The sequence below is a fragment of the Rhinatrema bivittatum genome, chromosome 15 (genome assembly GCF_901001135.1).
Source record: "Rhinatrema bivittatum chromosome 15, aRhiBiv1.1, whole genome shotgun sequence".
NCBI classification, from domain to species: Eukaryota; Metazoa; Chordata; class Amphibia; order Gymnophiona; family Rhinatrematidae; genus Rhinatrema; species Rhinatrema bivittatum.
In genome coordinates, this window is record NC_042629.1 from 60,719,859 (window position 1) to 60,746,986 (window position 27,128).

The 27,128-nt window shown below is 48.5% G+C and overlaps 1 protein-coding gene across 1 annotated transcript in view; it reads left to right on the top strand.

Moving 5' to 3' along the window:
* Positions 1-264: 264 nt before the first annotated feature.
* EPHA8 (EPH receptor A8) overlaps positions 265-27,128 on the top strand; it is a 108,153-nt gene continuing 81,289 nt past the window's right edge. Inside the window, exons 1-2 of the mRNA XM_029578794.1 lie at positions 265-378; positions 16,450-16,514. Coding sequence (XP_029434654.1) covers positions 306-378; positions 16,450-16,514 — 138 coding nt within the window. The 5' untranslated portion in view covers positions 265-305. The remainder of the gene's footprint in view (positions 379-16,449; positions 16,515-27,128) is intronic.

Genomic DNA, 27,128 nt, shown 5'->3' on the forward strand with positions numbered 1-27,128 from the left:
GTGTGTGTGTGTTGTGTAGATGGAGCTGGGTGCATGCAGTGTGTGTGTGTGTGGAGGTGGGTGCATGCTGTGCCTGTGTGTGTGTGTGTGTGTGTGTGTGTATGTTGTGTGGATGGAGTTGGGTGCATGCTGTGTGTGTGTGCGTGTGTGTGCTGGGTCTGTCACGCTCAGCCCCGGCATCGGCTCTCATTGGCTGCGGGGCTGTGACTGACAGGCCCGCTCGCCTCCCCCGCAGGCAGCCTGCCCCTGCGAGCGCGCGCGGAGAGCGCACTCGCCTCGGCACCGGGCTCTAGCGCTGCGGTACCATGGGCCGGACGCACGCGCCGCTCTCCGTCGGCATCTGGGTGACGCTCTGCGTGTGGGCGGCCAGCACGGAAGGTAAGAGGCGCCGGCGCCTGGCAGCGGGGCAAATAGTGGCGAAAGTTTCGGCCCCAGCCCCCGAGTTTCTTGGGCTTCCCGGGGGGGGGGGGTGCGTGCAGATTTTCAGGCAGCGGGGCATTTCCCCGGTTTCACAGCTCAGTGCGGAGTTTTCAGCTCGCCCACCAAGTTCATATAGTGCTGCGTTTGGGCAACCTGCACCCACCCCCAAACCCACAGAAGTTCCCATTTGCGTGTCCTTAATCCTCCGTTCCCCTCTGCGCGGCGCTCGGCTCTTTCCAGGCTGGGGGTCCCGGTCCAGCTGTTCTGCCTCGGCCTGCCCTGTGCTCGCTCTTCCTTCTCCCTGTGTAGATTCAGATAACTTTCTTGGCATGATCGTTTTGCTCTGTGTTGTCTCCAGTGCCCCCCCCCCCCCCCCCCCCCGTTGTCACTGTTCCCCCTTGCTTCGCCTGTACCCCTCTTGTCAAATTGCAGTCAGCGGGGGGCATGGGAGCCAACTTTTCAAAATGATCAGGGGGTAGCTAAACTCAACACAAATGATCCCTCCCTGCACACGGTGAAGGAGTTTGCTCAAGATAGGGGGTGCCCAGGCGCTCCTATGACAGAGGGCTGTAGCCCCTGGCTCTGTGCCCTCTGTAGGTCATGGCATCACTGCCCTCGGCAGTGATGACTGGAGGGGCTCAGAGCAGCCTCCAGCCCCGGTGCATGAGCAGGGGCTCTGATCGCAGAGCACTGCATTAAAGCACATCTGTCTGCAGACAAGATATATCCTGGACTAAGTACTCCAATAAACCATGGGGCTCTTCTGAACCTGCCGGTAGTCCGGTTTTCCTTATGATTCAGGGAACTTTACTGGCCAGACAGATCGCACATGTCTTGCCAAAGAAATATGTGAAGCGATTAAAAAATATTGTAATGGGCAAATTAAAATCGCCAAGTACAGAGGAGAGTTCCAGGATTCTGGAGGCATTCGCTAATTCTCTCTGCTTGTATTTGATTTCTGACCTTGTGACAGGATGCCAGAAAAACTAACTTACCAGGAAGGTGACTCTGCCCTGCACAGGTTACTTTTCAGGGGGGGGTGGACCGAGGCCGTACAGAGTGGATACTTTCCTGCTTAAATGGATTAAGCTGTGTTAACATCCGAATACTTTTCTGCCTTTCGGTCCTGTATTTCTATTGGAGCTGCTAATGCTCTCTTTCTCCCTCTCTGGCTGCTTGTCCATTTTTCATGAGTCTGAGGAGAAAATGCTTTTCTCTGTCAAACTGCTGAGTTGTTTTTTTTTAAAAGGGGTGCCCTAGGGAAAGGGAGATATGGGGAAAAGTCCTGAAGTGGGGGGAGAGGCAGAACTTTCTCCATCTCCCAGCTCGAAAGAGACAGAGGGAGAGGTTTATACAGAGAGAGAGACACACACACACACATACATACACACATGTAATCAAAGACACACGGGTGCCCCATAATGTACATGCACACTCTCACATTGTCAGAATCTACACAGCCACATCCTATTTCACTTGCATGAACGCTTACATGGAGTCAGAGATACACAGCCTGAAACTGCTTTTTGACAGGTGCACACTATTGCACCCCTAGTGTGGGGCATTTCTTTGCAAACACACGACATGGCAACGCTCCATACGTGCATCAGAACTGCGGATTCAGTCCCCCTTACCAGACAAGAAACATGAATGTTCCCCTGCAGCCTCTCCAGGGTGCTCCGCCTATCGAGTTGTAATTACCATGTGGGGAGATAGGGTAGACACTGGGGAAAACAAACGGGGGTACATTGCATGTTCCCTGGCCCCCCCAGGTCACAGGATAGAAGACAGTAGCAGTACACTTCCCATTCACAGAAAGACTGTGCCACCTTGTCTGTGCCCAGTGCTTCCCACATCTGCATTCATTTGAGACTTAGCACAAAAAGTACCTTCCATCTCTGCTCTGGCCATCATTATCTACATTTTTAACCTTGAATAAATTACACCCCTTCCATTATCCCCCCATTTCACAGTTCAGAACTTGCACCTCTATGCTGGATTTGTTTTTTTTTTTTTTTTTTGGGGGGGGGGGGGATCCCACCGTTTCCTCCTGCTACTTTGGGTTTCCGGCTCAATCAGAACCGGTCTGTGTGGGACCAGGGTGACATGAGCCCCACCCCCAGTTTGAATCCTCTTTCTCCCTCTTCTCTAACCGGGCCTCTGCTGCCATGGTCTTGGGCCAGAGACTGCAGCAACCTCCGGTACTTTGTGCATTCTGGAGTCTGGCAGCCAGATGTCACCATCACGTGACGACCCATCTCCCTCCCCTCGGTGCCTGTGATCGCTGCCTCCGCAGCATTGGCCAAGCCTGGGAGCAGGAGCCCTGCCCTAGAGTGACCTCCAGGCCTTCCACATGGCAGCGCACAGCTCTGCCACAGAGCCATCGGGCCGGACTCGAGTTTAGATCTTTAGGAGTCAGAGATAGTTACTGTGAGATGCCCCGGTACAGAACGACTTTATATGTTGGAAACTTCACCAGTCGGGAAGGAATGGAACCGTGAAATGTTTCTCTGTGTATATTTATATCCATACTGACCATAAGCTGTTTGAATTTGGTCCTTATTGGATATTAACCTCTATTTCTGGTCCCTTCTCCAATTTGTCGAACCGTGTTAAATTCTAATCCTATCGATGTTATCCTTTCATACTAATATTTATTTGAGCTACCTTCTACAGCAGACTTCTTAACACGTTCTTCCCTGGTACTGAGGATTAAGTCCACTAGCGTTTCCCTCCCCCCTTACCCCATTTGATTTCTCCATCTTCTGCAGAAAAATTGTCTCTAGTATATTCTAAAGCTCTGCTGGATAGTCCCTATCATCCCTCCGCTCCCCTCCCCCCCCCCCCCCCCCCCCCCAGCTGCATTCTCATCTGCCTTGGGCTCTTCTGTGAACCGACAAAAAAAATACATCCACCTTCTCTTCTTGGTGGCCTATTTATTTATCTATGTATTTACTTATTTATTTAAAGACTTATATTCCGCTGATCTACCGATTTCAGCGGTAGGACAAAATCACACATGCTAATAAAACACCAGCCGAAGTTGACCAAAGTCATGTCCCTAATAAACAGCAACAAAAGCTATCCAAATCATAAAACAATTCAGTGCAGACCCCTCGAGACCCTAGACTAATCAAAATGCACACAGTTGCACTCGCATGCTGTGTGCCTAAAGGAATCCCTCACTGGATTTCTATGCAGGGCAGGCTATACCAGGGTACACACAATGAAGTTACTAAGTTGTACATATAAGGAAATAACGTTGTACTCCACACATAATTAAGCTGTTGAATTCATTGCTGGAGGATGTGATGAAAGCTGTTAGTGTGGCTGTGTTTAAGAAAGGTTTGGACAAGTTCCTGGAGGAAAAGTCCATATGCCATTGATAAGGCGGAGTTGCAGACCTGGATCGGAAACGGGATACTGGGCTTGAGAGACCTGGCAAATCTGTTCTTATGAGGTGGACTGGCTGTCTCTAGGTAATGCAGACTGTCTCTCCAGAAGGTAAGCTGTCTGTATTGGACAGACTGTCCCTGTGAGATGCAGGCTGTCTTAAGTGGTCTGACTGCCTCTGTGTAGTGCCTGTTGAGAAGAAGCTATCTCAACAATTCATTTGGTACAATTCTGAGTTCCGTGTTTCCTGTACGCTGCTACATAATAATGTCTAAGTATTGGAACTATTAATAATCCAGTTCTACCCAGCTTCTGGCACTCAGGGAAGTGCTTCAGCAGAGCCCTGTTCACTTCTTATCTGCTCTTAAATCAAAAATGCATCGGCTCCCTTTTAACTGGTGCTTTGATAAAATCTGGAAAGTAAAAAAAACAAAAAACCCCAAAAAACCCCCAAAAACTGAATCACATGGGTAATGCTGAGGAATCCCCAAGAATCACATGGGATGTCTAAGGCTCAGGGTGCTGCCGAAAGACCCCCTAAAATCTCAGGTGTATCTGAGCCATGCTCAGTGAATTGCTCCTGTAATGTATTCCATAATTATCTGAAAAAAAAAAGGAAGGGATAAAAAAAAATTGACAGAACTTTTAGTATTAAAACAGAATGTGGGTTAGTCAGACTAGAAACCAAGAAACGTCTTTTGGCACTGACATGGGCGATGGGAGGGTCATCGTCTGGAGCTGGCAGCCTCCCGAAAATCCCAAAACAATTTTCAAATGAATCATTGACCTCAATTTTGTGTTATTACGATAATCCTCGCCTGGCTATGTCAGACCCGAAAGATCTCTCTACAATTGGCCTACATTAATTTTCATTTGTATTCCATACGGTTTCCAAGAAGTAATACGCTGTAAAAGCTTTCACAAAAGCCACTTCCAGTCCTGACTCTGCTGCACAGGCAGAGGTCATTCTTCCATCCGGCGCCAGCCGATAACCCCTGCACGCATCTGTAGAGGTTTCACGGGCTGGAAGGCAGATGGGTAGAGCAGTGCCCTAGAGTAGGCTACTCTGCGGATGGGGAGAACCGTGGGGTCCCTGTGGCCCAGTGCCTTGTGGTGCGTTTTCCTGCAGGAGTTTCTTCCTGTTGTGTACCGTTCAACCCTGCAATGGCAGCTGTTCATGAGGGCTACAGATACTGCGTGGCAGGAATGTCAAGGCTGCTAGTCACAGAGTCGCCGATAGATAAAGATGCTTTGGTCCACTCAGTTTGCCTGGTTTTCCTACCTAAGAGCGTATCAGAGTCCTGCGGTACTTCCATGTGCTTGACCTTGCTGCCTCTTCTTGGAAGCTTGCTGCAGCCCTACTGCCACCCCATGCATTAAGGTAGTAACTGGGAGGAGGCTGGTCTGACCTTTTGGTGTTGGGGAAAATGAATGAAGACTCTTACCAAAGGAAAGGATGGTAACGGATCTATAAGTTCAGTGTACTGCAGGATCTGAGGCAGCATGGTTTTTACCAGAGGAAGATCATTTCAAATAAACCTGATTGATTTTCTTCGATTGGATGACTAGAGAACTAAATCAAGGACATGCACTGGATGTGGTGTAGTTGGATTTCAGCAAAGCTTTTGATACAGTCCTGCACAAGGAGGCTCATTAGTAAACTGAGCAGCCTGGGGGTGGGCTGCAAGTTAGTGGACTGAATTAAAAACTGGTTAAGTGACAGAGGATTGTGGCAAATAGCATTCACTGGGACCAGATCTGTTCAGCATCTTTTTGAGTGATGTTATGATGACACTAGGATCTGCCACAGAGTGGACACCACCTGAGGGGATAGGCAGAATGAGGAGTGGTTGAGTACTCGGCAAGTTAATATTCAGTGCAAAAAAGTACAGAGCAATGCATTTGGAGTGCAGAAGTCCTAGAAAGCAGGACACGATGGAAGGGGAGAGTGGGAAGGGGCTGAGCAAGTGATGAGCACTGACCCAGATGTGGGGATGATCATGTCTGATGATCTCAAGGTGATAAGGTGATGGCCAGAGCCAGAGGGATGGAGGCAAAAGTAGCAGAAAAAAAAAAGGAGGTGACGATGCCTCTGTACAGGTCGTCAGTGAGATCTCACTTAGAATAGTGTGTCCAGTTCTGTGCAGGGTCGGCTGCCGTCATTAGGCACTGATTCAACGCTGGCGTCACACGGTCTCTCCCCCCCCCGGAAAAACTGCATGGTATGTGCAATGGCCCTGAACCTCGGCTACAGTGGTGATCCGCACAGTGCAGCGAGTTTGAGGACTAAGCTTATGTTGACAGGTGCAAGCCCTGACCCCTCGTGGTGCTTAGTGCCTGCGCTGACTCTGTGTTGAGCATCACTGCTGGAGCTGAGGTCTGGGGGGTGGGCAGAGAAAGTTGGAAAATACAGTGGTGGCAGCAATGAGACTGGGGGGGGGGGGGGGGGCAGGAAATGTGCCATCCTAGGCACAGACCTTGGTAAGCCAGTGCATAATAATTCAGGTTCTGGAGGACACACCTCCAAGAGGATATAGACAGACTGGAGCCACTCCAGAGAGAGGCTGCAAAAAATGGTAAAGTGTCTGCAGCAAAAATCATATACATGATAAAAAAAAGAAAAAAGCACCTAAGTATGTGCAACTTGGAGGAGAGGAGAGACAGAGGGGGGAGATGATAGACATCCAGATCCCTCAAAGATAGACATCTGGCACAAGAGACAAACCTTTTCCAGAGGAAAGAGTGGTCTAGAACAAGAGGTCATGAATAAGCTCCAGTGGCTAGAGCTGGACTCAGGAGCAAGGTCAGAAAATATATTTTCATGGGAAGGATGGTGAAGGCGCGGAACGACCGAAACTGTGAAAGAATTCGAGAGAGCCTGGGATAAGCTCAGGGGAGCCTCAGTTGTGAAGAAGAGAGGGGGAAGCAAGAGAACAGCTGGGGGTGTAGGGCGCTGTGCCAGGGACACAACCGGGCAGAGAATAGGTGGTCCGTATCTGTTTTCATACTCGGTGCTTCTGCCTGAGGTTTGATCTTCCCTCCTTGTCGGCCCCCCCCCCCTCTTCTTCCTGTACGGTTCGACAAGCACGTAGGACAGCTCCCCGCACCGCTCTCTCCTCTGCCCGTTCCACTGCCCCCCCCCCCCCCTGCATGTCCTCTTTGGGACCCACATCTCTAAGCGTGCCACAGACACGGGAAAGCCGGAGGCGAAACGCCAGCGTTCCTGGTTGGGTCTCTGTGCTCGCCTGGGTCTGGCGGAGCTGGGGCATCGGGATCCTTCCTTCCCAGGCCAGCAGAGCAACACATTCTCCCTCACCCCCCCCCCCCCCTCTCCCAAAACAGAGGATTTCTTTCCCCCGGAGAGGAGCGGAGACGGATCTGTGTGGCATGATTACACGCCCTTCAAGGTCAGACCTGCCAGGGTGGTCTCCAGAGTGGGCAGCAGCTGGCAGTGCCAGGGAGCTTCTCCAGCCGCCTTTCAGCTCTGCCAGCCATCCTTGGCGCCAGCTGCTATTCTGTGCATTTTTTTCTTTTTTAATTGTAAAAAAAAAAAAACCTGGCTGACCCACTTTCTTACCAACTTCATTAGAAAAGTACAAATGGGATTTTTTTTTCATGAAATTATTTAAGCTGAACTATCAATTCCCTGTCTTGGTCGCATGTGCTTTCATTTTGTTGCTGAGGTACCTTTGATGCTGCAAGGGCCAGGCAGAGATATCATTTAGCCATGCGGCGGACAGCAGCGCCAATGAGTTCATTTGTTATCGCTGCTTTTTAATTGTTCATAATTTAGATTTTTACACCGCTTTGCTTTCTATTGGCTATCAGTACACTTCATGTTCACAACATTTCCGAAGCAGGTATGCAGCTGCCTCCAGGGTGAATGTCTGGACAGCGCTGTCAGCTTACAGATGGACAGGTGGATGCTAAAAGGGAGAGAGCAAAAGGAAGAAAGATAACCTTATCTGTACAGGGTCACACAGAGAGTCAGTGACTGAGGCACAGGGGGATAAAGTGACTCCCCCAGGGTCACACAGAGAGTCAGTGACTGAGATACAGGGGGATAAAGTGACTCCCCCAGGGTCACACAGAGAGTCAGTGACTGAGGCACAGGGAGATCGTGACTCCCCCAGGGTCACACAGAGAGTCAGTGACTGAGGCACAGGGGGATAAAGTGACTCCCCCAGGGTCACACAGAGAGTCAGTGACTGAGGCACAGGGGGATAAAGTGACTCCCCCAGGGTCACACAGAGAGTCAGTAACTGAGGCACAGGGGGATAAAGTGACTCCCCCAGGGTCACACAGAGAGTCAGTGACTGAGGCACAGGGGGATAAAGTGACTCCCCCAGGGTCACACAGAGAGTCAGTAACTGAGGCACAGGGGGATAAAGTGACTCCCCCAGGGTCACACAGAGAGTCAGTGACTGAGGCACAGGGGGATAAAGTGACTCCTCCAGGGTCACACAGAGAGTCAGTGACTGAGGCACAGGGAGATAAAGTGACTCCCCCAGGGTCACACAGAGTCAGTGACTGAGGCACAGGGGGATAAATTGACTCCCCCAGGGTCACATAGAGAGTTAGTGACTGAGGCACAGGGAGATAGTGACTCCCCCAGGGTCACACAGAGAGTCAGTGACTGAGGCACAGGGGGATAAAGTGACTTCCCCAGGGTCACACAGAGAGTCAGGGACTGAGGCACAGGGAGATAAAGTGACTCCCCCAGGGTCACACAGAGAGTCAGTGACTGAGGCATAGGGAGAATGACTCCCTCAGGGTCACACAGAGAGACAGTGACTGAGGCACAGGGAGATAGTGACTCCCCCAGGGTCACACAGAGAGTCAGTGACTGAGGCACAGGGGGATAAAGTGACTTCCCCAGGGTCACACAGAGAGTCAGTGACTGAGGCACAGGGAGATAAAGTGACTCCCCCAGGGTCACACAGAGAGTCAGTGACTGAGGCACAGGGAGATAGTGACTCCCCCAGGGTCACACAGAGAGTCAGTGACTGAGGCACAGGGAGGTAAAGTGACTCCCCTAGGGCCACACAGAGAGTCAGTGACTGAGGCACAGGGAGGTAAAGTGACTCCCCTAGGGCCACACAGAGAGTCAGTGACTGAGGCACAGGGGGATAAAGTGACTCCCCCAGGGTCACACTGAGTCAGTGACTGAGGCACAGAGGGATAAAGTGACTCCTCCAGGCTCACACAGAGAGTCAAAGATTGGGGCACAGAGGGATTCTTGGGGACAGCCGAGCCAGTTGGGTTCTTGTTAAACTGCTTCAGTGCTGAAAACTTCCCTGGCACATCTTTTTTTTTTTTTTTTAATCTATCTGATTTTTATATTTCGCTTCTCCGCACTTCAAAGCGGATTACATTCAGGTACTGTAGTTACTCCCCTGTCCCCAGAGGACTCGCATTCTAAGTTTGTACCTGAGGCAATGGAGGGTAAAGTGACTCGCTGCCCCGCCACAGGATGATCGGTAGAGCAGGAGCAGTGCCAGCTTACCCCCAAGACTGCTCTGCCACAGGACAGATAACAGCATCGCGCACACACTCAGCAGGTACTGCAGTGCAAGCTTCCCTCACACTGCGCTGCACTGCCACAGCACAGGCTGCAGCGCTGCAAGACACACACAAGGCATGACAAACCCCCTCTAGAACCTTTCCCCTCTAGAACTCTTTTTACCCTCCCTCTAATCCGTGCCGCCCCCTCTCCTTCCCCCACCGCTCTTCTGAACTATGTTTCTGTGGAGCTTTCCCGTATAACAAAAGAGCAGCAGGCCGCCTGCATCTGGGATTCAGCACCGACACTTTCCACAGAGAAGCATGCAGAGGCAGGAGGAGGAGAATCAGGTGAGCAGATCTAGCACAGTCCAGAGGCACACAAGGGCTCAGACGGGATCAAAGTTAAAAGAACACGAGAGGAGACCCAGCTTTCCTCCTTTTGCTGTCATTCCTACATTCATTCTCTCTCCCCCACCATGTTTTTCCCTGCATTTGTTTTTTCTGTATCCATAAGTTGCTGCATCTGTCCTCCCCCCTCCAGGGCTGGGGAACGTCTCCGAAGCAGTGACCTTGATTTCACCTTGACCTGCTCCATCCTCAGGCACTCTGCTCCGATTCTTGCCATGAAACGGTCAGCGCAGGGGCCCCTGGAGGGGATGCAGACAGGCCAGGCTTTCAGGATTTCCACAGTGAATATGCATGAGAGAGATCAGCACACGCTGCCTCCAGTGTAATCAGATATCTATTTATTTAGCTCTTCATCTATTTATTGTAGCTTTTTATATTCTGCTTTTCGGCACTTCAGGAACTGTTCATTGTGGATATCCTGAAAACCTGGCCTGCCTGTGGCACTTTCCGGATTGCCTTCTTTCCAGCAGCCCAGCTTTAAGGCACTTAACATTACGTTTAAGCTGGATAGACTTTTGTTTGTTTTTTTTTTAGGATTCTCATTTATGTACTTGTTAGGGGCTTGCTTTGATAATACCTAAAACAAATAACATTGAGCCTCAAAAATCTGGAATCCCTTTGATAGAGGAATAGGTAAATGCTTTCCTCTGAAGGGGGGGATTGCATTGCCATTGGTGCCGAGCGCCTCTGCAATAAACAAGCAGTCAACTGGGGAAAGGCATTTCTGGTGTTGAGATTGACAGGTGAGAGGAGAAGGGGCGGGGGGAGGCAAGGGCTTGTGGACGAATGCTCCATTGATGAACTCCGTCGGCAAAGTTTTAAGGGCTAAACTTTCAAAACCATAGTCCCGATTTAACAGAGGGAAATAAGGAATTACGGGGCAGTTCTCACTACTCCCCCCTAGTGGCAAGGTGGTACCCCTGTTCCTTTAGCGGATTCCCTCTGCTTAAGTAGGGTTTCTGTAAAGGTGTACAGATGCCCCCCCCCCCCCCGCGTTTCTGCCCATTTCCGCGGACGGCAGAGCAAGACGCGCAGATTTGAAAATCAAATTCTAAACGTGCGGTCCAGAATTGGGGAGTGATCCTTCTTCCAGCTCAGGGGCTGACGCAATAAAGTGCGCACGGGTTTACAGGCGGTTTGACGCGGCCTTTTAGACGTGCTAGGCCAGCGCTGGATGCAGTAAGGAGATTGGCGTGTCCAATGCTACCCCCCGATAGCGCCCATCAGATGTAAATCGCATGCAGATGAGGACGCTAACTCTTCCCTCCCGATGCAGTAAAGCGCTGGGCGCTCAACCCGCGCTTTTTAACACGGAAAATTCAACTCCAGCCTCAGAGGTGGAGGAAATTTAGCTTGCAGACAAGGGCTCATGAGAAACATAAGCGTGTCCTTCCCATTAGTATCACTGCAACACTTTAATTTACTTCTTTTGGTGATGAAAAATAATTGTATATTTTCATTTCATTTAAAAAAAAAAAAAACAAAACCTCCCACTTTTCTTATTGCCACATAATTTGGACGTCCAAAGCAAGGGACACCTTATATTTGGCTGAGGTTGTTGAAGTGAACTAGGGCAGAGAAAGAGACCGGATGGAAATGGATTCTCGTGTTGCGTGCCCATCGCAATTGGGCACCCGATGGAATAAACCGTTGCGTGCTACGGGCATTCGATTTACCGTTACTGCGCCCCTTTTTAACGCTAGCTCTCGTTTAAATATTGCATCGGGCACCCCGGGGGATGCGGCCGCCCGCACATTAGGCAATTGGGGGCCGAGGCAATAAAGGCGCGGGCTGAAAATGGGCGCTCGTATTAAGTGCCCGTTTTTCTAACGCAGGCGCAGACGCATCCCCTAGGCGCCCGATGTTAAAAAAAATAATAAATAAAAGGGCACGCTGGGGAGAATTGTGCGTCCGTGGCGCTCAAATGCGTCGGGCACCCACGATTATAACGGGCGGCTCCATGCGAGCGTCTGGTTTTTAATCCCGCTTCTTCTGGCCGATTTTGGCGAGGTTGCTGAAGACGCCCACGGCGAAGCGCCCCTTTGCTCTGGGCGTCTGAACTGAGCGGCCATAAGAATTTTTTTTTTTCTCAAGCCAGTGTACATTTATTTTTCAACACTGCAAGCAATGAATGTAAGCGTCAGAACGGTGCTAAGTAGGTGGACACACAGAGGACAGTCATTATTATTATTATTTTTTTTTTTATTTCTCATGAGCCCCTTGGCTGGCGAATCGAATTCACTCCACCTCCGGGGCTGGCGTTAAATTTGCCGCATTGGGAGCTCGGCGATTTCCTGGATGGGGGAGGTACTAGCTGATAGGCTCATCTACATGGAATTTACATGTCCTGGGCACCACTGGCTACGCATGTGTTTGAGGCCCTGATCTCCTTATTGCATCGGGTGCTTTTAGTGCGCTGGGCTGAGTGCGCCCTGTATTGCATCAACAGGAGGGCCCGTTTTCAGCGCCTCTTATTCAACTGGCCCGTCAGCGTTTTGCACGGGAGCCAATCAAAATCGGATCCCTGTGTATACACACAATGTGGATGTGAAATAACCCTAACGTGTAAATTCCTTATATTCAAAACTCTGAATACACAGCAAGAGGGGGCGTGGGGGTGGGGGTGGAGAAGTCTGCTTACAACTTGGATATGTACCAGAATGCTTTAAAACATTGGTGAAAAATCCTTGCACGGATTTGCACCTGTATTTTCCCCTTCAAACCCTCCTGCATTTTGCGTCCCTTGACATAACCCTGCCCCCAGAAATGCCCCCGTTGGGGGCCGAGGCAGTACAGTATGCTCAGCCGAGCGCACTGTTTAACCCATGGTTGGACACGTGTTTTGGACGCACGTCCACAACCCCTTATGCTACAAGGGGATTAGCACGTCCAAAATGTGCATTCAACACCCCCCCCCCCCTGCGAAACTAATAGCGCTCATCACAAGCAAATGCCCTCCCAGAGCAGGCGTTAATTTCTGAGCAGCCCAAAAATATTGTGGCGATATTAAGTCGGAGGAACCAAAAGGTTTAGGAAAAAAGTGTGCCGCAGTCAGGATGGGTTAAGGGAAGCTCAATTAACGAGCATCGATTTTTTTCCTAATCTATGGCTGTGCACAGGTTAGGAAAACGGATGCTCGTCAAATTGAGCGTCCGTTTTCCTGTCCCACTGACAGCCACCTCTCCTGGGCACCCACTGCCAAGGAGGCACTAGGGGTGCCCATTTGTCCCTAGTGCCTCCTTGGCAGTGCGACTCCTCATTTAAATATTCAATCTCGGGCCCAGGAGAGGTACTGAGTGTCTGTTTTCCATGCTGATTTATTGCATCAGCCCCAGTGGGGGTAAAAGTCCGCACTTTGTGGAACGCCTGCTGGGAGGGCAGGCAATTTTCAGACTACTGGTTACTACGGGTAAATGGCCTTTCAAAATTTTCCTCTGGGGGGGGGGGGGGGAAGAGAGGGAACTTTGTAAAAAAAAAACCAAACAAACAAAAAAAACCCCAATTTTCAAAGCAAATTTATGCGGGTAAATTGGCTTTGAGGATTACTCCAGAAAAATGATCCCCACATAAACAGCTCAAAGAAATGTACGCGGGTACTTTTAAAAATTAAAAAAAAACCTAGGCACAGAAATTAAAATCTTATCCAGCCCTCTTGCTCCAGAAACCTGTCCCGAATACTGGGAAAAAAACAAACATGCATGCAGGCAGGTTTCAGGGTCTATGCAGATAACTCTGCCGTATAGCCGCACCTTCGTTAAACATGTATCGACCCACTTTTCAAAGTCAACCCGTGCAGTTATCTCGAGCTTTGAAAACCGAGATTGCTCTTTCATGTGCCGTAAAGTGCACACGCTACTGAAGAATTTAGGCCACAGTGTGTGTGTGTGTGTGTGTGTGGGTGGAGGGGAGCCGTGTTCAACAGTTATTGATTTTAAAATAACAGCAATTACAAAAATTAACAGCTCAAGTATAACCCAAGAGAGCACAGTTACTTCCATATATCCGCTGTTTCAATATTACGAATTGCGGCTTATGAAACAGCAAATTAAACTAAATGAATGACCAATTAGGAATTATTACGTTATAAAAATACACATCCATCAGTTGCCAACCTGCTGGAAATCCCGCACTTCTATCACGCCTCAGCTGCTGCAGCTCCGTACTTATAAAACCTACAAGCAATATTGCGCCTGTAATTTATATCTCGGCAAACTGCCACCTTGACAAGTCCCAAGAATCATTTGCAATGCAACAGATAACAAGAGATGCGATAGCTCGTGTTGATTAGGCAGTAATGTATCTCTAAGCACCATCGACTTCAATGTTACTGTGGTATAAGTCTTTAGGCTTAAATGTTATCTGGGCGGTGTGCGCGTGCCTGTGGTAATTTTGCTGCCGTCGGATCAATTCCCTTTTGTCCTCCGTGCCGCCTCTTTAAGGAGCAGGCCCACCCGTCTGAACTCTTTTTTCTGCTTCTGACTGGGATCTGGCTTCATGAGCGTTCATTTGCAGATACCCAGGGATTTGTCTTCGGTTTTATTTTCTGCCTCCCCGCCCCCTCCTAGTCTGGCCAATCGCAGTGACGGTCCTGGGCCCTGGGACGCCATCCAGAACCCTGCAATCCAGCCACTAGACGTCAACCTTGGGCAATGGCCATGACTCCCTCCCTCCATAGTCGCCAGCCGACCCAAGGAGTGGAAAACCTGATTCAAAGGTCAAACCAGGGACCTTGTGCCATCTTTCTGGCCCCTTAATCCCTAACGGTTGACGTTAATTGTCTTTGTTTGGCCCATTTTTATCTCCTTCCCTCAGAGGCTTGACCTCATGATGCCTTTCGCCCACGTTTCTTTTCACCTTCGGGTCTGCAGAGTTCTCCACCCGTTAGCCACCAGATCACACGCCTCAGATACTTCTGTACATTGGTTAAAATAAAATCCTCCCCCGTGTTCTCTCCTCTGTTTGGTGGTCTGCAGTAGACCCACCCCACCCTTTCTGTGACATTGCCTTTCTGCTGGCTCCTCACTCTCTTCAGCAGCCTTTCTGCTCTCTAAAACCCTTCCTGGCACTGCTCCTGTTGTACCTTTTATAATCTCATCTCTAGTCCTGCCCCTCCATTCCCAGCTGTTCACCACCCCATCCCTACGCCCTTGCTTGCCCCTGAAATCTGCAACTGCCGCCTTCTCACCACCCCCCCTCCTCTCCATTTTCACCTCCCAGCTGGAAATTCATCTTTTTCTTCCTCACTTTTGAGTCTTTTCTTCTCCAGCATCTTTGTACGCTTTGCTGGAGTTCTCTGTTAGACCCACTGCATTGCTTCTCCATCCCTGTACCCTCTTTGGGATCTTTACTGAGGTATTTCAGTGCATCTTCCATGCCGACTGTCGATCGCAAATAGAAAGTTGCCCGTTTGTAGTCTGCCTTTCCAATCAATGCTATAAGCAGCCTTCAGCATTACTTGCAATTCCCTGCTCTAAGGAGCTTACAGTCCAAGGGGTTACTTGACAGGAGATAAAGCAACTTGCCCAAGGTATCAGGGAATGTCGGGGGAAATGACCCTGGTTTCGCTGGTTCTCAGGCCCCTGTGCTAAGCACTAGGCCACTCGTCCGTCCACCAGCAGGCCGTGCTGTCACAGGTGAAGTATTCATGCCTTGTAAAGTAAATCTGTAGGCTGATGATTAGAGAAGTCGGTGTGATATGCACTTCTGGCTGTGCCTTGCCTCTTATTTCTTGATAGCTCTTTCTAATCAGTAGGGAATCCTGTGCTTTACACCTCAGTAATCAGAGGGCAGAACAGATGGGGACGTTTGAGAAGAAAATGATATTCCAAGTGTAATAATATATGCCACCTACTTTTTTACTTGGGCGGGCTGTCACAGTCTCTGCTTCAGTGAAGTACATTAAAGCAAATGACCCTCCCCGCAAATGTCCACACGCACGCACACACACACACACACCCACCCCCTACTCCAATGTCAGGGGTCATCACTAGAGGAGGAGTCAGGTAGGAGGAGAAAGCTTTTGCAGAAGAGTTTGTGACACACACACACACACACACACACACACACACACACTGTGCTGTGACATCACTGGAGTGTGTCTGTCAGAGACTCTCCCTGTGACCCTGGGAGTCCCCTTATCTGGTACTCGCTCTCTGCCTGAGCTCGGGGGAGTCGCTTTACCTCCCTGTGTCTCGGGTTGGGTAATCTGAATAATATTGTTCCTTTGATCCTTGTCTTTTTGGAACCTTGCTGTGTAGTCCAGGAGTTACAGATGTGCAATGGGGAGAACACCTGATGGTCAGTAATTAGTCCTCGCAGGGGTGGGCAAAGGAAAATACATGAAAAATTGAGGACCAGAAGGCAAGGGCACAGGGCCACAGTCCCAGAGGAGAATGAAATAGGGACCTCCAGACTTTAATAAGGGCAATGCTGGGTCCTGCTCTTCGGGGGGATAATTTGGGAAAAATAGGTTTCCATGCGTTGGCCCCTAAAACCCTCCCTAATGAGGCCTTTCCTTACCTCTGCCCCCCAAACTCCACACCCCTAGCCTGTGCCAGAGCTAAAAAAAATCCTCCTCCTCCCCATCCACCTTGTCACGTCCCCACCAATATTTACTCTGCAGTGGCAAAAGTCCTAATCCTCTGGGAGAGACTCTCCCTGCCGCAGACGAACACGTTGCAGCTGTTGAATAGAAACAGACTTTTCTCTATTTTTTTTTTCCAGTGAATTTGTTAGACACAAGAGCAATCGCAGGGGACTGGGGATGGATAACCTATCCACCGCACGGGGTGAGTAAAGAGACGATCTGCGTCCTGAACAGAAGGCGTTGTTTCGCAAACAGAGATCTCCCTGCCCCTGCGGTCCGGAGGGGGAGGCAACGAGAGAGAGACAGGGAAGAGCAGCAAGTGAGTGCAAGATATGATAGATGTGCACGGGGCTCTTCTCTGGCACTGAGCAAAAAGCAGCTCCTGTCCAGTCCTGGCTTAGTAATTAATCCTTCTTGCTGCCTCTCTTTTTAAGCTGCAGCAGGTGAGGTCCCTGCCGCAAGTTCCTATCAGATAATTATCCTGGCAGGGCTGCAGCACAGGGGCCATGCGGGAGAAGCAGCAGCACGGGAAGCTTAATGTGCAGAGATACCGTAGTGGCAGGCAATCAGATACCTTTATTACCTGGCACAGTGAGGCGATCTTATCTAAGAGGCTCCTCCGGTGTAATTTAGTAGCCTTCATCATTAAATAATGGGGTGAAAGTTGCCAAACTCAGTATTTTTTGGCTAAACACTTGCTTGCCTGCCTCTTCCTTTCTCTCCCTCGGTTGAGTAATGGGGGGTGCTGCTAGATTCTCTTATTTGGATAAGAGTACACTCTCTCTCTCTCTCTCTCTCCCTGAAATGTTGTTGACGTGCAAACTCTACTCTACTTTTGTGTCCATATCTGAAGCAGGGGATCTTCCACCAATACATTAGCCCTCAAACTGTTCTGGAAACAAGTATGGATGCATTTAAAACCGTGCTGGTTTAAAACTAAGCCTTAAAACTAAGGCGTTTAGAAAACATTTTCATCTTTTGCTTAATCCGATTATGCCCCTGGCAGCAGATAGTGCATGAAATAAAGGCCAATTTATTTACTTGTCTACAGATTTAGACCCTCTGTTTCCATCATGTTCAAAGCGGATACCGAATAACGCATGAGCCAAGAATAAATTTAATGGTAGGACAGTACCAGCCCTCAAAAACAGTGTCAAAAACTTGAGACAAGCCAGCAATATTGAATACATGAATACAAATTAATAATATAAATGGAACCAAAACACCATAGGCTAATACAATAATTCCTTCGGCCAAATTCCATCAACAATATAAAACCTAAAATAATCACTAACGTGCAATAAAGAAATTAGCCGTCTAATAAATAACGTATTTATTTATTTTATTTAACAGCTTTTTTATACCGACATTCGTGGTTACATCATATCGGTTTACATCAAACTAAGAGAAAATACAATAAAACAGGGAAAGGGTAGGGGAAAGTATGGAGAATGTCATCCGAAGCCGTAAAAGCCCGGGGGGTGGGGGGGGAAGAATCAGGTTTAGAACCCGGAGCCTGAACAGATCCTACGCTCTTCTCATGCCCCTCCCCCAACTCAGGGCAGCCCAGCAGAAGGCCCAGTGGGAATGGTTCGTCATCGCTGAGGTTTTTGGATCAGCGGGTTATACATTTTATAAGTAAATAAATGAGAAGCTTAGCCCTTGGGAAGCAGGAGTCCCACCGCCTTATCTGAAAATGCATTTGTTTATATAAAAAAAAAAAAAATGTTTTCTGTACATTTTCGTTTCCTCTCCTCTCTTCCGGAAGTTCAAGTCCCTGGGCAAACAAAGCATTTTTGCTTTTGCTTTTGTTTTGTTTGTGGAATTGTGAATGAAAATCAACTTGTATAATTATTTTTTTTTTTGCATTTTATGCCGTTAAATCTAGTTCTGTATCTGGTAATTTCTTATGGCTGAGTCAATTCTTGGTAGTATTCCAAGCCTTTTTTTTGTTTTTTGTTACACACCCTTCTAGTATTTATAGTAAAACTCCCTTGGAAGGGCCAGTTTCTTGGCCACAGTTTTTGTTTTGAATTTTTGGATTATGCGCTGGAGGGTGGAGTACAGGGGGTGCCTGTCTGATATACCCTCATGCCTAGGCCTGGATTTACATACGGGTTTACTAGGCCTGTGCCTAGGGCAACAACATTTTGGAGGTAGCAAATAATCCGTCCCCTGCCGTCTTGGCATGAATCTTGAAAGGCGCCCATCCCACTGCCGCCACCCCCACCACTGCCTCCGCTGATGATCCTGAACATACAGTGAGCACAGTGACTAAGATCACAGGCCCCGCCCCTTCAGGGCTTCCCCATGGAGGGCGGGGCCTGTGAACGCAGACTTGCTTCCTGCACTCATTGCGCTTTGAGGATCACCACTGGAGCGGAGATCTAGGAGCGCCATGCATGTCATGCCAGGGAAGGGTGAGGGAATGGCCTTAGGCACTGGATAACCAAATCCATTCCTGACATGCCTTGTCCCCAGCTGCAAATCACTCCCTGCAGAAATGCATGCATGCACCAGGGTATACGCGGCAAGAACAATTTTCAAAGCCGTTTATGTGAGTGAGCAGTAATTTATGCATGGAACTCCACTGTCTGAGCATTACATCCCTCATTGTAGCTAAAAGTCTTCCTCTTGCTCTACATTTAGCTGGGTTGAGAGGAGGCATTCCCAGGGTGTATGTTTCTGTTGGGGGAGGATTAGTACATAAGTAGATGGCATGTTCCAATCTTCATGCTTACAGTAACAGAGAGAGGGTATGAGAGAGCAAGAGAGTGAGCTGTGGGAGGGTGTGTGTGTGTGTGTGTGTGTGTGTGTGTGTGTGTGTGTGAAGGAGGACAGTCATAGGGGAAAGGAAGAGGAGGAATGAGCAGAAGATACAGCTATGGAGGGATGGGAAGAGGAGAGTGAGCTGGACATTCAGTGGCTGGAGGAGGAGGAGGAGGAAGCCGGAGATGCAGTGACAGGAGGGGGGTGAGCTGGGGATATAGTGATTGGCGGAGCAGTGAGTTAGGGATATAGTGCCTGGAGGTGGAGGTTTGAGCTTGGGGATACAGTGACTGGAAGGGGTAGGAGAAGGAGGAGTGATCTGGGGATGCAATGACTGGAGGGGAAGGAAGAGGAGGAGGATTGAGCTGGGGATACAGTGACTAGAGGGGGAGGAGAAGGAGTGAGCTGGGGATACAGTAATTGGAGGGGGAGAGGGAGAAGGAATGAGCTGGGGATACAGTGACTAGAGGGGGAGGAGGTGGAAGAGCGTGTTGGGGATACAGTGCCTGGAGAGGGAGGGGAGGAAGAGGAGAGAGCTAGGGATACAGCAACTGGAGGGGGCGGAGGAAGAGCAAACTGGGGATACAGCAACTGGAGGGGGAGGAGGAAGAGCGAGCTGGGGATAGAGTGACGGGAGGAGGAGGAGGATCGAGCTGGGGAAACAATGACTGGAGGGGGAGGAGGAGGAGGAGTGAGCTGGGGATACAGTAATTGGAGGGGGAGAGGGAGGAGGGGTGAGTTGGGTATGCAGTGTGGGAGGAGGATTGAGCTGGGGATACAGCAACTGGAGGGGGAGGAGGAAGAGCGAGCTGGGGATACAGCAACTGGAGGGGGTGGAGGAGGATGGAGCTGGGGATACAGTGAGTGGAGGGGGAGGAGGAAGAGCGAGCTGGGGATACAGTGACGGGAGGGGTGAGGAGGAGGATGGAGCTGGGGATACAGTGAGTGGAGGGGTGAGGAGGAGGATGGAGCTGGGGATACAGTGAGTGGAGGGGGGGAGGAGGAGGATTGAGCTGGGGATACAGTGAGTGGAGGGGGGAGGAGGAGAATGGAGCTGGGGATACAGTGACGGGAGGGGATGTGTGAAATGGGGATAGTATTTATTTATTTATTTATTTAACATTTTTATATACCGGGATTCATGTAAAATATTACATATCATCTCGGTTTACATTATAAACGGAAAAACAAGCATGTAAGAATGTGAATTACATTGAACCAGGGCGTAGAACTTGGATCAGATAAATGGGGAATAACGAAAATGATTAACGAGAAGAATAAAACATGATTTGAGTCAAGTCTGGTCTGGCTGAAGATCTAGGTACATATTGGAATTGATTTAAGGTCCGGATACATTGAGTAGACTTGGAATGATCGGCTGTAGAGTTGGGATGCTAAGCTATGGATGGCCTGAGTAGATAGTCTGGAAAATTAGCTTGATGACACAGTATGACTGTGAGGCACTGAGGAGTGAGCCTGGATTAAATGTCCCAGCTCTCTCGCGCTATTTTTCTTTCTCATCTCACTTTGCTGCTGTTCCATCCCAGCCTCCTGATTTATGTGACAGTAATTGGTGGATAATTGACACTAATAGCTGTGGCCGAAGTGTAATTGTCCCTTCTAGCCTACCTATCTGGATTCAGCACCAGGGACAGCTCAGCCTGCTCCCTCCCTCTGGCTGTAAATTTCTTCCCCATTAATACTTCAGAGGTCTCCAGGGAGATTGCCCAACTGATTACCCATTTGGAATTATCAGGGTCTCATTGTTAATTAAACTCTTCTAATTATGAGCACATTACAGCCTCTCCCTGAGCTGTGCAGCCCCTCCCATATCTGTGCTAGACCCAGCCTGCATCCTATCTGCACCTCCCTCAGAGCTCCCCTCCCCCCCTCAGCAGTGCCAGGGCACCCACATCCCCTCCCACAGCAGAGCTAAGGCCAGTGCTAGCCCTCCCCTCCCCCTCCCTCAGCAGTGCCAGGGCGCTCATATCCCCTCCCACAGCAGAGCTAAGGCCAGTGCTAACCCTCCCCTCCCCCCTCCCTCAGCAGTGCCAGGGCCAGTGCTAGCCCTCCCCTCCCCCTCCCTCAGCAGTGCCAGGGCCAGTGCTAGCCCTCCCCTCCCCCTCCCTTAGCAGTGCCAGGGCCAGTGCTAACCCTCCCCCCCCCCCCCCCCTCAGCAGTGCCAGGGCACCCACATCCCCTCCCACAGCAGAGCTAAGGCCAGTGCTAACCCTCCCCTCCCCCTCCCTCAGCAGTGCCAGGGCCAGTGCTAGCCCTCCCCTCCCCCTCCCTCAGCAGTGCCAGGGCACCCACATCCCCTCCCACAGCAGAGCTAAGGCCAGTGCTAGCCCTCCCCTCCCCCTCCCTCAGCAGTGCTAGGGCCAGTGCTAGCCCTCCCCTCCCCCTCCCTCAGCAGTGCCAGGGCCAGTGCTAGCCCTCCCCTCCCCCTCCCTCAGCAGTGCCAGGGCCAGTGGTAGCTTAGGCTCCCACCCTCCCTTTCCTAAGAAACTTTGGAAGGGACCTTGGTTCTAAGAGTCCTGAAGCCCCCGTGTGATGCAGCAGATTAGAGACAATTTAATCCCCCCTTTCCCTCCCTTTCCAAATTGCCTCTCCACAGCTAATTAAAATGCTGATGAGATGAGTCAACATCTGATTAATCATTACTGCATCTTCTGCTTTGATTTACACAGTGGAACAAGGGAGAGATTTCTGTCCGGCTGTCAGGTGTATGAGGAAGGGCGAGGGGGCCTTCATTTTCTGCCATGCCCTCCCCCCCCCTCCATAGCACAGAGTCTCACCCTCCCCGAGTCCCAGCCCAGGAGCTGACAGCTGACAGCGGCTGCCCAGTGATGTGCTGGAGGGGAGCCTCCCAGGAGCCGCCAGCGCTTACATTATCTCCTGAAAACAGAGCGTCTGACCATGAGGAGCAGAGCTGCGCAAGGTTCGGGACGCTCAGGGTTATGTAGTGAGGGAGACCAGGCAGCGGATGGACAGAAACACAGAAGACGCTGGTCCACCCAGCCTGCACTCTCTGCCTTACCTTGTTACTTGTGGGTTCCTTTGGGTCTATCCCACGCATGCCCGAATCCTGCCCCTGTTCTGCCTGCTCTCTGGGAGTCTCTTCCAGTCGTCCGTCGCCCTCTCAGTGTAAAAGCATTTTCTCACCCTCTTTTTTTAGAGTTTCCCTCCTCTTCAGCTTCATATAATGACCCCTTGACCTTGAGCTTTTTGTCCTTTTGTAAAATGCTTCCTTCTGGTTCTTAATTTGAAGTCTGCTAGATATTTGCATATTTGTATCATATTTCCCCTTTCTGGGTTTTTTTTTTTCCCTAGAACGTAGGAAGCCGCTGAATATGTGCCTGAGATCAGCGGCCCCCACTCAGCCAGATAACTACTTGTCTGGCCAGAGAGCCATCTTAAGTGGTGGGTGGGTAAATCATCCGGCTAAGCCTGGTCCATCCTGTAGACCTGTCCTAAAGTTAGCCGCCTTGCCACTGAATAACAGACAGGCTAGTTCAGCTGGCTGTGCACCCTTTCCCGGGCCTGCCTTTGAATTGCCTCCACCTTAATCGATGCCCTTGGGGAGATGTGGCCTCCAGAACTGGGACGCAGTAAGCGGTCCCGTGCACCCCCTTGTGCCGTGGGGTAGAATTTCACTGGAAAGGTGCACGGGAAGACTTTTAAATGCAATCCGTGCACGTAGTTCCTGCCACCCCACCCCCACCACGGCCCAGGAAATGCCTCCCCCCTCAGCACAGCTAAAAGGTCCATGAGCCGAGGAAGGAGGAGGGGGCCATTTCCAGAGAGTCGATCGACGAGGGCAAAACATTTTTGACCCACACAAATAGCTTTGGATTTCTCCTCAGCGTGGGAAGGGAGGGAGTCCATGATTAAGACAAGAATTTGCAACTCCTCCCAGACCGACCTTGTGACCTATTTATTTTTTTTTTTTTTAAATTTTGTGCAAGTTCACATATTTTTGTTGAAGTCACATTTAGGGTTCAATTAGAAGAAAAATGCTCAGTGCTTCGTTTAGGCACTTACCTTTAGGCCTGCAGTTCACTTGCCCTTAGCTTCTTAACGTTTGTTTTTTTTTTGCCACCCTACGTCCAATCCTATGGTTGCCCCCTTTTCAGCGCGCTCATCCCTTATCAAAGGCACCTAAATCTTATTAAAATTGGCCAGGAAACATAACATTAACCAGTCTGAGAGGAAACTACTTCCATTCTGTACAACATATCTTATATATTTACTTTTATTTTATTGAAACATTTGTATAATCCGCCCTTACAAAACATCTGATTTTCTAGGCGGCTCACCATATTGAAACCCTCATGAAATACACTAAATAGCAACACATAGGCCAACATCCATCTGTTGATATCACAAAAAAGATTGCACTTACAGTGCCTGGGATACAGAATAATCTCCAGATTGCCTGAAGTCTTCAAAGGTTATTGTTGGTTTTTTTTTTTTTTCCAGCTGCAACAATTTCATGTTATTTTTTTTGTCAGACATACTATTTTCCACCAAGTATGTATCGCTAAGAAGGAACTAGCCTTCTAGTTGTTACAGATGAGTACAATATCAATTGCTTTTGATAGGTAGAAAAATCTTCTGCAATTACAATCAGTTTTCAAATAATAATTTGTACTTAACTATGGGGGTGAAAAGTGTTGCTTTTAGCCAAAAGGGCAATATTGCAGAAATGGGTGGTGCTGGACACAATGTGCATTATTGGTACAGCTCAGAAACAGCTTGCATTGTCTTTGCCTAATGGAAAAGTCTACAGAAAGCACGGATATGGCAAAGTTCTTGCAGAGATGGAAGGCTTGTTTACACTACCTGCCCCATAGGGCATAAAGCTTGATCTTGAACACCTCATAAAGGGGCTGGTGGTGCAGTCAGAGGGTGCCTCTAGTTAATGGACTGGTCTCCTATTCTCCATAGATGGATAATGCTGGGGGGGATACTGGGAGAAGGGAGTAGAGAATTTGCTAAATGTGTTTATTGATGTTGACAAACACCACCTCACCATGGGTTAATAAACTACGCATGTAAGGATTATTTTGGAAAATTTAATAACACGGAACTGAACATAAAAAGTTATCTGGAAAAGTAAGGGCAACGTGTATTTGATTAATCGGTGGCGTAATAAGCATTTTTAATAGCTTCAAGCCTTCCCCATCACGGCAAGCATAACGATCCCTCGAAAGTAACTTCTTGCAGTAAACTTTCACTTTATTCCCCGTATCAATCAAAATTCTCTTTTCAAAATCATTCCGGTGCCTCACTCACGAGCATTTCATCCCCGCCTGGTTCCACTGAAATGAGCAAGGATCTGAAATAGTCTTTGTGCAGTGAATATTAAGGAGGAGAGCGTCCGATTTGGACCCAATTGATTTTGTAACCTGATTGATCAGAAAACAAGGCAAAACAGCATTTCATACTCCACAGGGAGTTGTCCTTTACAAAGGAGCTTGCATGCCCACGGGTGCATGGTTACAGGCTCCCCACAGAGTTTCAATTATTACTCTCATATAGGGCTTTTTTTTTTTTTTTTTTTTTTTAATAACTTTTTATTTATAAATGTAATGGTAATTCCAAGAACTACCCTCATATCGTTTTTGATCAATACAGATTGCCTCACGGTTTTTGAAGCACTCTTCAATCTCATTAGCCTTATAAATTAACTTATCTTGTGATGATTGGACAGCTTGCATTCTCTCACTGTTCTTTCTTGCTTCTAAATATTGCACCTCTAAGTTAGCACTTTTATTCCGCTCTGAATAACAGCTAGCTTTCTGCAAGTGAGTCGATATGCTTGCTTGACTATGAATGGTTTTATGTTTGTATTTCAGCTTCTGAAGTTACAGCAATAACGTGCCGTCTTTCCTGTCATTGACGTGTTTGGTCCCCTGCTTTCTATTTCTGGTTCCAAATTGTACACTTCCTGCTTCCTTAACTTATTCTTTCCAGAGCTTTAAAAGTGCCCAGTATTAATAGCAGGTGAAACCTTATGTGAATCTTTCAATGAAGATTATTCCAAATTTCCACATTAACTTGATGTACCAAATTTGGATCCTCCAGAAACCTTAAGATCAAAGCACAAATTGGATTGTAAAGAATTACGTTCTCCTTGTTGAAGAGATTCCAGCATGATTGGATATTCTAATTCTATAGATCTGCCTGAAAGCATATGCATTTTGGACCTCATATACAATATTTATTTTCTGCCTTTCGGCGCTTCAAAGCAGATTACATTCATGCACGGCAGGTATTTCCTTATCCTCAGAGTGCTCACAATCTAAGAGGATCATTTTCCAAATCGCGTTAGGGCATTATCATGGGTGTTAGGGTCCTAACGCCAGTGACAAAGCTATAATGCATGCAATAAATAACGCATCACAAGATGCGTATGAAAATTTAAAAAATTTAGTCAAGTGGGAGGAGTTTATGAAAATGAGGGGTGCTTAAGGTTGTGTGTGGTAAGGTAACACTACACCTTTTTTCTTTGCATTATGCCTGGGATAGCTGAACAGGGAGAGGGGAGGGAGAGAGAGAGAGCACCTCTGGTGGGCACACATTTTAGTCAACTTTTTATACCACACTAAGAGGGGGCATTCTGAACTCAGGGTGAGGTTTTGGTGGCATGCTAGGTTTTGGGGGGCAGTTTTACATGCACAGTCAGAGTATGAACAGCACAGTAGACATCAGTGAAGACTTTATGTGATTTGGAGTGATGCAAGGCATAAAAAGATGAGATATGTACAATGTATTCTCGACCTAGCATGATGCACGCTCTACCTACCTGCTATCAAGCTAGGTCGAGAGTACAATGTACAACTCTCATCTTTGTGTAACTTTCATCACTTCAAATCACATCGAATCTTCACTGATGGTAACTGTGCTGTTCGTACCTCTGACTGTGCATGTAACACTGCCCCCCAAAACCTAGGCCACCACCAAAACTTCTCCCCGAGTTGCCCCTCTTACAATGATAGAAATAGTTTATTTATATGAGAACCTTATAAAGAGTCTCTCTCTCTCTCAGAAAATGTGGCAGGTCCTGGGAGGATGAAGTATGTGCAAGGATTCACTTTTCAAACCCTCATTGCCTATTTTCGCCTGCAGGTAATGCAGGTACTTCAGTCCTTTGCCGTAGGGAAACTGCCTTCGAAATTAATTTGAAGGTACTAAAGAACTTTTTCAACTAGACCAGGGTTTTTCAAAATTGCACCCAGGGAGGGTCACTTTCAGAGCTATTTCTCCATCCTGTAGGCAGGTAAAAGCTCAGGTGTAGGGCCTGCCATGCACCTGCACTCCCCAGGGGAGGGGTTCCTGGAGAAGGCATTGGGGAGGGGTTTGCACGTATGCATGTACTCGTGAATTTTAGAAAAGCGCACTTTTGATTTTTCTACTGAAATCCACTCGCAGGTCTAAATGCGTGCTGGTCATTTTTTTCTAGGATCATTTTCAAAGGGAAAGTGCCCACAAACTTTGCACCAATGCATTTGATTGTAAAATTAGCCCCCTGGAAAAAGATCATTTTCAAAGCCATTTCTCCAGCTAAAACCCTTGCTTTGCCCAAGGAAAAGGTCATTTAAAAAAAAGTTGCCCTTCCTGAGTGTGGATAAACTTGCACGCTTACTCACTTATCTTTATCTCACAGTTAGGGACCTTCGTTTTCAGTTTTTATTTTTCCTGGGAATGTCAATGTTGTAAGAAAAAAAAGTCAATGCAAAAGTTGCTTTTCCACTGGTTTGTCTCCTTGGGTTTTTTTTCCATTTAGAGCAGTGAAATCCCCAGGAAAATAAAATAAAAAGTGAAACTGAAGCTCCCTACCCACCGTGAACAAAGGCATTCCCTGGGGCTGGCATTGGGAAGGGATTTTCAATTACACACAGACTTTTGCAATGTGAGAAGTATGCACATATTTTTTCTTGGGAAAACTACTCACAGAAAATAGCAGTTTTGAATTTATGGGAGTAGTTTTGGTAGGACCATTTTGAAAGTGAAAATACACACATGATCCCATCAAAACTAC